Source organism: Somniosus microcephalus, chromosome 13 (genome assembly GCF_052327205.1).
Source record: "Somniosus microcephalus isolate GS21.2 chromosome 13, FLI_Smic_1.0, whole genome shotgun sequence".
Lineage (NCBI taxonomy): Eukaryota > Metazoa > Chordata > Chondrichthyes > Squaliformes > Somniosidae > Somniosus > Somniosus microcephalus.
In genome coordinates, this window is record NC_140999.1 from 192079137 (window position 1) to 192094190 (window position 15054).

Sequence of the window (15054 nt, forward strand, 5' to 3'; positions counted from 1 at the left end):
GAGTTCCCTAGGCCCATGCTGTGGAAAAGCTGGCCATTCGGAACCAAGCTACAGGCATACTCCAGTCCGTGCCCACTAGCAGCAGGACCTAGACAACATTCATGGCTTGGGCTAATAAGTGACAAGTAACATTCGCCCCACAAAAGTGCCAGGCAATGACCATCTCCAGCAATAGAGAGTCTAACCACCTCCCCATGACATTCAATGGCGTTACCATCGCCGAATCCCCCACCATCAACATCCTGGGGGTCACCATTGACCAGAAACTTAACTGGACCAACCACACAAATACTGTGGCAACAGGAGCAGGTCAGAGGCTGGGTATTCTGCGGCGAGTGACTCACCTCCTGACTCCCCAAAGCCTTTCCACCATCTACAAGGCACAAGTCAGGAGTGTGATGGAATACTCTCCACTTGCCTGGACGAGCACAGTTCCAACAACACGCAAGAAGCTCGACACCATCCAGGACAAAGCAGCCCGCTGGAGTGGCACCCCATCCATCACCGTAAACATTCACTCCCTCCACCACTGGCGCAACATGGCTGCAGCAACTCGCCAAGGCTTCTTCAACAGCACCTCCAAAACCTGCGACCTCTATCATCTAGAAGGACAAGGGCAGCGGGCGCTTGGGAACACCGCCACCTCCAAGTTTCCCAACAAGTCTCACACCATCCTGACTTGGAAATATATCGCCGTTCCTTGATCGTCGCTGGGTCAAAATCCTGGAACTCCCTACCCAACAGCACTGTGGGAGTACCTTCACCACACGGACTGCAGCGGTTCAAGGAGGCGGCTCACCACCACCTTCTCAAGGGCAATTAGGAATGGACAATAAATGCTGGCCTTGCCAGCGAAGCCCACATCCCGTGCATGAATTAGGGAAAAAAAGCCTTTCCCCAATAGTGTTTGTTTTTTTCACTTCACACTTAATTTCATCTGTCACTTGTTTGCCCATTCCACCACCTTATCAATATCTGCTTGCTGCCTCCTTTGGTCCTCTGTTATTTACTATGCCTCCTATTTTAGTGTCCTCTGCAAATTTGTACACCAAGCCCTATATTCAAATCATTGACAGCCAATGAACAGAAGTGGTTGCAGAACAGTGAAACACTGTTACCCAGTTCCAACCACTGAAACTGCCCTTAACTCCTACGGGAACAGTAGCATAGTGGTTATGTTACTGGACTAGTAATCTGGAGGCCTGGACTAATGATCTGGAATGTGAGTTCAAATTTAAATTCAGTTAATTAAATAAATCTGGAATAAAAAGCTAGTAGCAGTAATGGTGACCATGAAACTATCAGATTGTCATAAAAACCCATCTGGTTCACGAGTGCCCTTTAGGGAAGGAAATCTGCCGTCCTTACCCGGTCTGGCCGATATGTGACTCCAGACCCACAGCAATGTGGTTGACTCTTAACTGCCCTCTGAAATGGCCTAGCCAGCCACTCAGTTGTAAAAAACCTCTACAAAAAACAGTAAGAATAAGACCGGACAGATGACCCAGCATCGACTGAGGCATCGGCTACGGACAGGACAACAGCACGCCCAGTAGACCCTGCAAAGTCCTCCTCACCAACATCTGGGGACTTGTGTCAAAATTGGGAGAGCTGTCCCACAGACTAGTCAAGCAACAGCCTGACACAGTCATACTCACAGAATCATACCTTTCAGTCAATGTCCCAAACTCCTCCATCACCATCCCTGCGTATGTCCTGTCCCACCGGCAGGACAGACCCACCAGGGGTGGCGGCACAGTGGTATACAGTCGGGAAGGAGTGGCCCTGGGAGTTCTCAACATTGAATCTGGACCCCATGAAGTCTCATGGCTTCAGGTCAAGCTCCTGCTGATTACCAGCTACCGCCCTCCCTCAGCTGATGAATCAGTACTCCTCCATGTTGAACACCACTTGGAAGAAGCACCAAGAGTAGCAAGGGCACAGATTGTACTCTGGGTGGGGGGCTTCAATGTCCATCACCAAGAGTGGCTCGGTAGCACCACTACTGACCGAGTCCTGAAGGACATAACTGCCAGTCTGGGCCTACGACAAGTGGGGAGAGAACAAACAGGAGGGAAAAACCTACTTGACCTCGTCCTCACCAATCTACCTGTCGCAGATGCATCTGTCCATGACCGCATTGGTAGCAGTGATCACCGCACAGTCATTGTGGAGATGAAGTCCAATCTTTACAGAGGACACCCTCCATCATGTTGTGTGGTACTATCACTGTGCTAAATGGGAGAGATTCATTACAGATCTAGCAAAACTGGGCATCTATGAGGCGCTGAGGGCCATCAGCAGCAACAGAATTGTATTCCACCACAATCTGTAACCTCATGGCCCGACATATCCCTCACGCTACCATTACCATCAAGCCAGGAGACCAACCCTGGTTCAATAAGGAGTGTAGAAGAGCATGCCAGGAGTAGCAGCAGGCATACCTAAAAATGCAGCGTCAACCTGGGAAAGCTGCAACACAGGACTACATGTATGCTAAAGAGCAGAAGCAGCATGCCATAGACAAGAGCCAAGCGATCGCACAATCAACAAATCAGATCAAAGCTCTGCAGTCCTGCCACATCCAGTCGTGAATGGTGGTGGACCATTAAACAACTAACGGGAGGAGGAGACTCCATGAATATCCCCATCCTCAAGGATGGTGGAGCCCAGCACGCGAGTGCAAAAAACAAAACTGAAGCGTTTGCAACCATCTTCAGCCAGAAGTGCCGAGTGGATGATCCATATCGGCCTCCGCCTGAGGTTCCCACCATCACAGAAGCCAGTCTTCAGCCAATTCGACTCACTCCACATGATATCAAGAAATGGCTGAGCGCACTAGGTACAGCAAAGGCTGTGGACCCAGACAACATCCCAGCTGTCGTGCTGAAGATTTGTGCTCCAGAACTAGCCACGCCTCTAGCCAAGCGGTTCCAGTACAGCTATAATACTGGCACCTAGCCAACAATGTGGAAAACTGCCCAGGTATGTCTTGTTCACAAAAAGCAGGACAAATCCAATCCGGCCAATTACCGCCCCATCAGTCTACTCTCAATCATCAGCAAAGTGATGGAAGGTGTCGTCAACAGTGCGATCAAGCGGCATTAACTCACCAATAACCTGCTCACTGATGCCTAGTTTGGGTTCCGCCAGGACCCATCGGCTCCCGACCTCATTACAGCCTTGGTCCAAACATGGACAAAAGAGCTGAATTCCAGTGGGGAGGTGAGAGTGACTGCCCTTGACATCAAGGCAGCATTTGACTGAGTGTGGCATCAAGGAGCCCTAGTAAAACTGAAGTCAATGGGAATCGGGGGGGGGAAACTCTCCACTGGCTGAAGTCACACCTAGCACAAAGGAAGATGGTTGTGGTGGTTAAAGGACAATTATCACAGCCCCAGGACATCGCTGCAGGAGTTCCTCAGGGCAGTGTCCTAGGCCCAACCATCTTCAGCTGCTTCATCAATGACCTTCCCTCCATCATAAGGTCAGAAATGGGGATGTTTGCTGATGGCTGCACAGTGTTCAGTGCCATTCGCAACTCCACAGATAATTAAGCAGTCCATGCAACAAGACCTGGATGACATTCAGGCTTGGGCTGATAAGTGGCAGGTACACACGTGCCACACAAGTGCCAGGCAATGACTATCTCCAACAAGCAAGCATCTAACCACCTCCCCATGACATTCAACGGTATTAACATCACCGAATCCCCCACCATCAATATCCTGAGGTTCACCATTGACCAGATATTTAACTGGACCAGCCACATAAATGCTGTGGCTACCAGAGCAGGTCAGAGGCTGGGTATTCTGCAGCAAGTGTCTCAACTCCTGACTCCCCAAAGCCTTTCCACCATCTACAAGGCACAAGTAAGGAGTGTGATGGAATACTCTCCACTTGCCTGGATGAGTGCAGCTCCAACAACACTCAAGAAGCTCGACACCATCCAAGACAAAGCAGCCTACTTTGATTGGCACCCCATCCACCACCTTAAACATTCACTCCCTCCACTACCGTGGCTGCAGTGTGTACCATCTACAAGATGCACTGCAGCAACTCGCCAAGGCTTCTTCAGCAGCACCTCCCAAACCCGCGACCTCTACCACCTAGAAGGACAAGGGAAGCAGGCTCATGGGAACACCACCACCTCCAAGTCACACACCATCCTGATTTGGAAATATATCGCTGTTCCTTCATCGTCGCTGGGTCAAAATCCTGGAACTCCCTCCCTAACAGCACTGTGGGAGCACCTTCACCACACGGACTGCAGCGGTTCAAGGCAGCTCACCACCACCTTCTCAAGGGCAACTAGGGATGGGCAATAAATGCTGGCCTTTGCCAGCGATGCCCACATCCCATAAACAAATATTTTTTTTAAAATTCTCTTTCCTTCCTTCTAAACAGCTCTTAATCCAATTTTCTACCCTTCCCTTAATTCCATATCCGTTAATCTTCAATAACCTCCTGGGTGATACTGTGGCGAAGGCTTTCAAGTTCATGTAGACTACATCCATTTCACTTAACCCATCCACCATATTTGTTGCCATCGCAAAGAACTCACTCAGGATGTCAAACCTTATCTTTTCTGCAATCAGTTGTCTAATTCTAATTATTTTCTCTCATCTAGATGAGAGGTTTTGATAGAGTAGAAAGAGACAAACAATTCCCTCTGGCGAATGGGTCAATAACCAGAGGTCATAGATTTAAAATCATCGGCAAAAGATCTAGGCAGGAGATGAGAAGAAATGTTTTCATTGTTGGGACCTGGAATGCTCTGCGTGAAGAGGTGGTGGAAGCGGATTCCATGAATCATTTTGAGAGCGAGCTGGACAGGTTCTGGAGGATGAGGAACTGACCGGGTTACGGACACAAAGCGGGGGGGTGGGACTGAGCACGACGGCTCTTTCAAAGAGCCAGCACAGGCACGACGGGCCGAATGGCCTCTTTACGTGTTGTAAGTTTATATGATTTTGGTTTTCCTACATTACAACAGCGACTACACTTCAAGTGCTTCACTTGGCTGTGAAGCGATTTGAGGTGCCCCGGGGACGTGAACGGCCCTACTTACATACTTCATTTGTTTGTTTGTTGACACATTCGTTCCCAGACCCAAGGACCTCTTCCCCAATACTCCCACATCTCAGCAGCACTCCACTACTCCCAGATCCCACCAACACTCCCATGACTGAGCCACGTGACCGCCCCTTCTCACATTGTCAACCTCTCACTTCTGCAACTGGGAATATCTTCCGGTGTATCCTGGGCTCCAAAAGAAGGCAACAAGTATTACTCTTCAAAGTAATGCTAAAACTTAGGTTTAAAGTTTTTAAGTTGCTTGGTTATGGTAATCTGTACCCATTTTTATTTAGGCCCCACCACGCAACGCATTTTGCCAGTTTCAAATGCTGCAACAGCAGAAGATGGCAATCATGTTTCAAATGCGACACGGTTGACAGCTTCTCGATGAACAAAGCATTAAGTGACAGCACAAAAAATAGCATTTTCTGTCATCTGTTGTGAATGCAAGCATCATTTCATTAATGAGGAATTTTAATAAAGTAGGCTGCTGTTTCAATGCTCATTTTTGCCATAAATTGGAAGCAAGCATATGAATGCAGCTTCCTGAGTCTAGACACCTACCTGTTATGATGTGGTTGCCTACATATACAATACAATTTATCTGGGTCATTATAGTCGTTGTCTGACTGGCTGACCGAGCTTTCATCGTCTTCCGTCTCTGACTTAACTCCAGATTGTGATTTGGATTCATTTTCCTTCGGAGCAATACCACTTTTAGTGCCTTGCTTTACAGGAGTAACTGTTTGCTTCTTAGCTTTTGCAGTGCCTAGAGACTTTGATTCTTTTCTGGATTGGTTTTCCTCGGAGCACGTTTCCTGCTTTTTCTGTGTACTCTGTGGTGAATCAGGTCGTCCTTGACCACGCCGCTTTCTCAGCTGATTCTGGAGCTCCTTCAGCGTAAGTTCATCACTGTCGCTGTTGGTGCTGCTGTCTTCATCAGAGTTAGCCACCGCATTCATTACTTCAAGTAAACCAACAGAGCCCAGGTCTGTGGCCAAGTCTAGAGGCCCAATACCTTTTTCATCTATTTCCACACTGCCATCGGACCCTGTCCCTGCCTCAGAAATTGCAATGGAGCCAAATTCACCACCATCATCAAGGTCCGCCATTCGGCGATAACGCTTTTGAGCTGCTGAAATAAATTCTTGAACTCGTGCAGATCGCTGAGTCTGTCGCCTGCTCCTTCGCAGTAAGGGGGTTAATTGGTCAGAGTTCTCACTCAGGGCAGTATCAGAGTTCTCAGCATCCATAGCATTCTCACGTTTTGCAATAGTTGTTTGTCGGAATCCCCACGTCTTTTTAAATTCTTTACTGCTTGGGTGGATGATTCTTGCAGACTGATCTTTGTTTTCATCCACTTTACTCTCCACTACAGCTACTGTAAAGATGCAAATAAATATAGGAAACAATCACATTGTAGTCAACCAATTCTGACTTTACCACCCAAAGTATGCATTCAGACCATCATGAAACTCCAAAATGGAAAGGGATCCTGTGCTCCATCAGGACAGGTAATGTGGGGGTGGGGAGAGAGAATCTGCAGGAGCATAGGGTCGAATAGTGTACAGTGGGAATTGATGAATACTTTGGAGCTCTGCTCGATTACCTTTGAGGATGAATGAGTATTTTTGCAGAATTTTTCCTCAGTAAATTAAATGGGTTGTGTGGGGTTCGTGATTGTGTTATACATGTTCTGTGGAAGTGGAAGATTTGTTGGGCGTATCCATTCCAAATTTATCATAGATTCACCAGGATGACGCCTCAGTGGGAAACTATAGGTGTGAGCAAATATTTTGAGATACTGGGACTATTTCCACTGAAGTAGAGAAGGACAAGAGGACAAGCAAGGGAGGCTTTTTTAAAATGATGAAAAAAATTTGATAGAGTGAATCGGGAAAGACTGTTTCCTCTGGTTGGGCAGTCAGTGAAAATTTGTAATTGTCATTAAGAGAGTGAGGAGCGATTAAGAGAAATTTCTTTACTCAAGCTAGTTGGAGCATGGAATTCCCTGCCATAGCGATCAGCTGAGGCAGAGACCATTGCTTCAGAGGAAACTGGATCAATATTTGAAGCCGAGAAAGACACAGGGCTACGGAGAGACTGCAGCAGTAGGATTCATTTGGAATTCCAGAGCCAAGAGCTGGCGCACACACAATAGGCTTAATAGTTATAAATCTTCACGGTTCGAATACAATTTTTTGATGGTTCGTTCACATTTCTCCAGAAAACATTACAACAAAATGGATATATAACATTTTGGTGTGAAGCTGAAGCCTGTTAAAACAGTTCTTCATTAAGTGCCAAAAATAGAACGATAACTGGCAGCATAACTGGAAACTCCACAACACACATAACTGATGGACCAAGCCGCATTAAATGCAACCCTGCACAAGTCAGCTGTAATGAACAAACATCACAGCTTCGTGTTCCTGCTTTAGAGAAGCAGAAAGAAAGCAGCTAGGATCCTGGTCCCCATTGCCAGCCAGTGACACTTCTGGAAATATGTAGTGTGAAACAGAAGAATCAGGCTCATGCTTGAATAACTGCTGCTGGGCATAGTACCAAGGGTGATCTACATCTCTAGTACCATCCCCAAAGCCTTCAGAGGAGAGAATTGATAGAAATGGAAAAAAGTTATAACTGAGAGAAAAGCCACTGGTTTAGAATGACTGAATAAGTCCATTCCCCTTTTTAAAAATTATATAGGCTTGTTTATTTAAAAAATTGTTTTGGGGATTGCATTGCACAGTTCCTTTTATAATTATTAGGGTCACACTCTTCTCACACGCACTCTCATTCTCAGTTCTTTCTCAAGACTGTTCTCTTATGCATTGCTTGCGCACTTTTCCCCCTCTCACCATTTCTCACACTCCTTTCCCCTCACATACTTCTCCCTCCTCTCTCCCACGCACTTCTCTCTCTTCCTCTTGTGCTCTTTTCACTAATCCTCTCTCACATCTTGCTCCTTCCTCGTGCTCTCTTGTGCACTTCGCTCCCACATCCAGTGCAAGTGTCCCAGGCCCAGATGAGATGCATTCTAGATTGCTAAGGGAACTAAAGGTGGAAGTAGCAGATGCTCTGGCCACAATCTTTCTAAAATTAATTATCACTTGGAAAAATATTGGTTAATATATGACAGTCAGCACAGATTTGTTAAAAGCAAATTGTGTCTGACAAACTTCATTGATGACAAAGGTTGATGTTGTGTATATGGACTTTCAAAGGGTGTTTGACAAAGTGCCACATAATAGACATGTTAGCAAAATTGAAGCCCTTGGGATTTAAGGGGCAGTGGGAGAGATTGTTGTCCTTAGAGCAGAGAAGGTTAAGGGGAGATTTAATAGAGGTGTTCAAAATTATGAAGTGTTTTGATATAGGGAGAAACTGTTTCCAGTGGTCAGGAGGATCAGTAACCAGAGGACACAGATTAAAAGTCCTTGGAAAAGAACCAGAGGCGAGATGAGGAGAAATTTTAATTACGCGACGAGATATGATGATCCGGAAAGCACTGCCTGAAAGGGCGGTGGAAGCAGATTCAATAGTAACTTTCAAAAGGGAATTGGATAAATACTTGAAAAGGAAAAATTTACAGGGCTACGGGGAAAGAGCAGGGGGGAGTGGGACTAATTAGATAGCTCTTTCTAAGGCTCGGCGCAGGCATGATGGGCCGAATGACCTCCTACAGTGCTCTACAGTTCTATGATCCAATAGGGAATTCAGGAGAAACTTCCTTTACCCAGAGTGGTGAAATGTGGGACTCGCTACCACAGGGAGTAGTTGAGGCGAATAGTATAGATGCATAAAAGGGGAAGCTAGATAAGCATGAGGGAGAAAGGAATAGGATATGTCGATGGGGTGAGATAAAGAGGGGTGGGAGGAGGCTCATGTGGAGCATGGACCTGTTGGGCCGAATGGCCTGTTTCTGTGCTGTAAATACTTGGTAACTTTGTAATGATCCCTTCTCTCAATGGTAGGGCATTCAATGTCTTAACAACCCTGTGAGAAAAAAATCTAACTGCTCCCTTTGTTTCTTTTGATGACTTTAAATTTACGTGCTCCACTTACTAAATGGTAGAAATCACTTTCCCCATGTACTTTTTTCTCGCACTGCTTACTTTTGCCTCTCAGTTCTCGCCCACATTTCTCACTCACTTTTCTGACAAAGATTTCTCACTTTTTCTCTTTCCAGTACTTTGCTCTTGCTCCTCTCTTGCTTGCACACTAACACACATTACTCTTGTGCAGTCACTTTTTTCTAACGCTTTTCATATTCTGCTCTTACATACTTTCATCTGTGTCTCTCATACTTCTCTTTCCTTGCTCACGTACCTCACTTTTATCGCGTGCGCTTACTTCCCATACTTCCTCACATTTTATTTTTTTCTCTCGTGTGTGTACCTGACAGTCCCTCTCGTCCTTCCTTTCATGTGCCTTCCCTTTTCCTCACAACCCCCCTCACATATACAGGCCTCCCTGTTTTACATACATGACTATTCCTGTTTCTCTCACATCCTCTCCTCCCTCTCATTTCCTCCCCTTTTGCCTGACACCCACCACATGATCATACCCCTAATCTCATACTTTGCACCCCTCTCACATCCACCTCATGCACACCTTCCTCCCACATTCGCGCTTCTCACCCTTTCTAAGACAAAGAATATAAACATTAAAACGCAACTATAACTTGACTAACAAATCACAGTAATAATGGAACAGCAGGAAGGGACGGTAATATGTGCTTCCTGAAGGACGTAGGAGTTGAGTCGAGAACTTTCCTTACACACACCTGAAGCGCGTTTAAAAAAATCATTCTGGACTGTGGGCGTCACTGCTAAGACCAACATTTATTGCCCATCCTTAGTTGCCTGGATGAGTGAGTGGTTTTTCGGCCACTACAGAGGGAAGTTAAGAGTCAACCACGATGATGTGGAACTGGAGTTGCAGATAGGCCAGACTGGGTAAGGACGGCAGGTTTCCTTCCCTTAAGGACATCAGTGAACCAGTTAGGGCTTTTGTTGACAATCCAAAAACTTTGTGGTTATTTTTATGGACATCAGTTCACCGCCTGTATTACTAGTCCAGTAACAAACACTACACCATGTGTCTCAAATTGAAATTACTCAAGCTCAAGATCTCAGAACTCGAGGTGGAGTTGGAGACAATCTGACACACTGTGAGAGGGAGAAAAGACTTTGGAATAATAGCTTCCAAGGGTAGTCATCCTGCTGGCAGAGAGGTGGAAGTGGTAGAGCAAGGAGTGGCGACTATCTACATCAGGGAAGTCAAAGAGGGATAGGCTAAAGCAGCAATGCCCAGAGCAAATTACTTTCTCCAAAACGTTTGAAGCACTGGCTTGCTGTGGGAAGGATGAGGACTCTGGGCAAGACCATTACTAAATGGTACCAAAACACTTTAGATGGGTCTGGGGGCAAAATGATTAGAAATTTGGTTCGGAATGCAATAGTAATAGGCGATCTGATAATTGGCGGGGTGGGCATTTTGTTCTTCCCAGTCCAGGTGAGTGTTCCGGATGCTTTGTTGCTTCCCATGATAGGGTACGGGTAAGCAACAGTTTGGATAGACTGGAAAAGATTAAGGGGAGGGAGAACAGCCCATGTGGGAATTAATACAGGAAAATCCTGCAAAAAGAGTTAGGAAGCAGGCTTAGGAGTAGGACTTAAAGAATGATTATCTTTGAATTACTGTCCAGCCATGAGCTGGAAAAGGGAATAGTAGATTAGAAAGTTTAACGCATAGCTAAAGGGATACGGTCAGGAACAGGGTTTCTGTTTTATGGGGCATTGGCACCAGTATTAAGAGAAATGAGGAACTATTCTGCAAGGATGGGCTATGGCTGAACAGGAAGGGAGCTAATGTACCAGCGAACAGTGAGGAGTCATTTAAATTATGGTGGAAGCGGGTGAGGAAAATGAAATAAATCTGAGAGCAAGTAGGTGGTGAAATAAATGATACACAAATAAAAAAAGAATTTAGCAAAAGGAACAGCTTAGAGATAGATGAGAGTTAGAGGAAGAAAATCAAATAGACCAGCATCAGGGAAAAGACAGAAACAAAGCAAAATAATCATGGGAACAGGAGCATTATAACCAAGCAAAAGAAATGCGAAGTGCATGTACTGCAATGCTCACTGTGGGAAATAAACTGGGGCAATTAGAAGCAGTTATATCTCAGAAAGATACAGATTTCATTGCACTAGTAGAAACTTGGCTGCAAACTGGGCAGGAGTATAAAATAAATGCATCAGGTTATAATATTTTTTTAAGTGGGACAGAAGAGGCAAAGAAGGACGAGTGGCAAAACTGAAGGAGGGAATATATGCTGTAGAGAGGACTGGTGAACACAAAAAAGTAAAAATCAATATGGCTGGAGATCAAAGATAAAATAGGGATTGCTACATTAGTGCAATTGCACTCCAGACTCCCGAATTGTGGTATGAAAATGGAGGAGGAAATAGGAAGATGAGTAGGAATAATGAAATAATTGTTCTAGGTTGTAATTACCCACTCGCTGACTTGAGAAAGGGAGGGGATAAACTGACCTTAAAATGTGCACAGGACTCCTTCCTCAAGCAGTATACTTACAAGAGGAGAGGCATTGCTAGATCTTGTTAAAAGCAACAAAACAGATCAGGTAGCGGAGTTAAATGTGGGTAAGCACCTCGTGGGTAGTGACCATAAAATAAGGTTTAGGGTGCAAGTAGAAAGGGAAAAAGTAAACATAAAAACAAGAGCACCAGATTGGAATAGGGCAGATTTTAGAAGATGAGAAGTGAGCTAGCTGAGGTCAGGTGATGTGGAGTGGAAAGGGAAATTGGCACACAGAAATCAACATGAGATTTTATTAAAAAAGAAACTGCAAAGATGCAGAATATATATAATTTTAAAAGATGACGATGTTTCAGGTTGCAGTTGGTAAATATAGAGGTTAGAAACAAATCATTATTGAAAAAGGCATATAGTTAGGATAAAAATAAGAGGTTAAGAAAGGGATAAGGAAAACAAAGAGTATGCGCGAGTATAAAATTACAAAATATCTACAACTGTATCAGTAAAAAGAGAATTGTTAAATGTGCAGTGGAACCAGAGAGGAAAGGATAGTGAGTTAGTAGAAGATGAACATAAAATGGCAGGGATACTTAATAAGTACTCTGCATCAGTGTTTACAATACAGGATATTGGGGAGGAGGCCGATTCTGAATTAGTTAAAAGCGAGATGAGAGTTAGAACAAATAAAACAACATTATTAGAAGTTAGTTAGGCTAAAGGAGGACAAAGTGCCAGGATATGGGATACATCCAAGGAAAATAGGGGAAGAGAAATAGCAGAGGACCTAGAAATTACATTTTGGAGTTCCACCGATTGTGGATATGTACCAGAGGACTAATATTTATTTTCACAAAGGGAAACAGTTAACCTAGATAATTACAGTTTAACATCTGTAGTAGAGTAAAATCTTGGAATCTTTAATTAAAAGATGACATTCCTAAATATATGAAGACAAAATAATTAGAAGCAGCAAACAGATTTCAGAAAGAAAGATTGTGCTTCACGAATCTGATAGCATTCTTTGAGGAAGTGACAGATATGGTAGATGGGGAAAATGTAGCGGATATGGTGTAAATGGACTTCGAGAACGTCTCTGACAAGGTATTACACAGCAGACCACTGGAGGAGATTAAAGAATATGGAATTGGGAGAGGGCAGAAAATTGGATGGATTAAAAACTGGTTAGAAGTGGGAAAGAGAGGTGGTTATGGGCAGTTTCTCAGAGTGGCTGGAAGTGGGTAGCAGTGTCCCATAAGGTTCTGCTCTGTGACCACTTCTGCTCACGGTGTACATCAACGAGTTGTATACATGGCTGGAGGGAAGTGATGTCCAAATTTGCAAACTATACTAAAATAGAAGACAAATAAATCTGAGGACCAAGGAAGGCTGCAAGGGAATGTTGATAAGATGGTGGATTGGATAAAAAAAAAGTAGTCAATTGAATTTAATGTCAGTGTATGGTGGAACACTTTGGTTACATTAAAAAAAAAATTTTTTTTAATATACTCTGAAAGGGGAAAGACCGGGCGATGTGGAAGACCAGAAGGATTTAGGGATTCAGGTTCACAACACTGAAACAGCACCTCAAGTGGACATGGCCTTAAAAAAGCGAATGGAACATTGGGTATAATGGTGAATTTATACAAAACCTTAGTAAGAGCAGAATTTTGGGTTCCACACTATAGGAAGGACGTGGAGACTATTAATAGAGAGGGTACTCTGCAGTTTCACCAGGGTGCTGCCCAGAAATACAAATAAGACGGACTTAAAAACAGCCCCAATCTTCTGTTTGAACAAAGATTACCAGCTGATTTGGTAATGTTGCTTTAAAATTATGAAGTGATGGGCAGGGTAGGTCGGAACAAACCGTTTCCAGTCGTTAGGCAGTGTAGAATGAAGGGACACAGATACAAGATTATAGAATCATAGAATGGTTACAGCATGGAAGGCGGCCATTCGGCCCGTCGAGCCCATGCCGGCTCTCTGTAAGAGCACCTCAGCTAGTCCCATTTTCCCGCCCTTTCCCCATAGTCCTGCAAATTTCTTCCCTTCAGATACTTATCCAACTCCCTTTTGAAAGATGAGATTGAATCTGCCTCCACCATCCTTTCAGGAAGTGCATTCCAGATCCTAACCACTCACTGCATAAAAAGGTTTTTCCTCATGTCGCCTTTGGTTCTTTTGCCAATCACCTTAAATCTGTGTCCTCTGGTTCTCGACCCTTCTGCCAATGGGAACAGTTTCTCTCTATCTGCTCTGTTCAGACCCCTCATGATTTTGAACACCTCGATCAAATTTCCTCTCAATCTTCTCTGCTCTGAGAACAACCCCAGCTTCTCCAGTCTATCCACTTAACTGAAGTCCCTCATTCCTGGAATCATTCTAGTAAATCTTTTCTGCACCTTCTCCAAGGCCTTCACATCCTTCCTAAAGTGTAATACTCCAGTTGGGGCCGAACCAGTGTTGTATAAAGGTTCATCATAATTTCCACACTTTTGTACTCTATGCCTCTATTTATGAAGCCCAGGATCCCGTAAGCCTTTTTAACTGCTTTCACAACCTGCCCTGCCACCTTTAACGATTTGTGCACACGTACCCCCAAGTCTCTGTTCGTGCACCCCCTTTAGGATTGTACCATTTAATTTATATGTCCTCTCCCCATTCTTTCTACCAAAATATATCACATCGCACTTTTCTGCGTTAAATTTCATCTGCCACATGTCCGCCCATTTCACCATGCTGTCTGTCTTCCTGAAGTCTATCACTCTCCTCCTCACTGTTCACTATACTTCCAAGTTTTCTGTCACCTGCAAATTTTGAAATTGTGCCCTGTACACCCACGTCTGAGTCATTAATATATATCAAGAAAAGCAGTGGTCCTCGAACCGACCCCTGGAGAACACCACTGTATATCTTCCTCCAGTCCGAAAAACAACCGTTCACCACAACTCTGTTTCCTGTCAGTTAGCCAATTTCGTATCCATGCTGCCACTGTCCCTTTTGTTCCATGGGTTTCAACTTAGCTGGCAAGCCTATTATGTGGCACTTTGTTGAATGCCTTTTGAAAATCCATGTACACATCAACCGCATTACCCTTAATTTTGTCCCGGATTATAGTTTCTAAAAGCTTCCCCACTAGAGAGGTTAAACTGACTGGCCTGTAGTTGCTGGGTTTATCTTTACACCTTTTTTTGAACAAGGGTGTAACATTTGCAATTCTCCGGTCCTCTGGCACCACCCGCATATCTATGAAGGATTGGAATATTATGACCAGTACCTCCACGATTTCTCCCCTCAATTCCCTCAGCATCCTAGGATGCATCCCATCTGCTCCTGGTGACTTATCTACTTTAAGTACAGCCAGCCCTTCTAATACCTCTATCAATTTTTATCCTATCAAGTGTCT

General features: G+C 44.6%; 1 protein-coding gene across 1 annotated transcript in view; it reads right to left on the reverse strand.

The window, feature by feature from the left end:
* Positions 1-15054, reverse strand: part of LOC147108923 (death-inducer obliterator 1-like) — a 176724-nt gene that overhangs the window by 81780 nt on the left and 79890 nt on the right. The window contains 1 exon segment of the mRNA XM_086005877.1: positions 5644-6460. Coding sequence (XP_085862003.1) covers positions 5644-6460 — 817 coding nt within the window.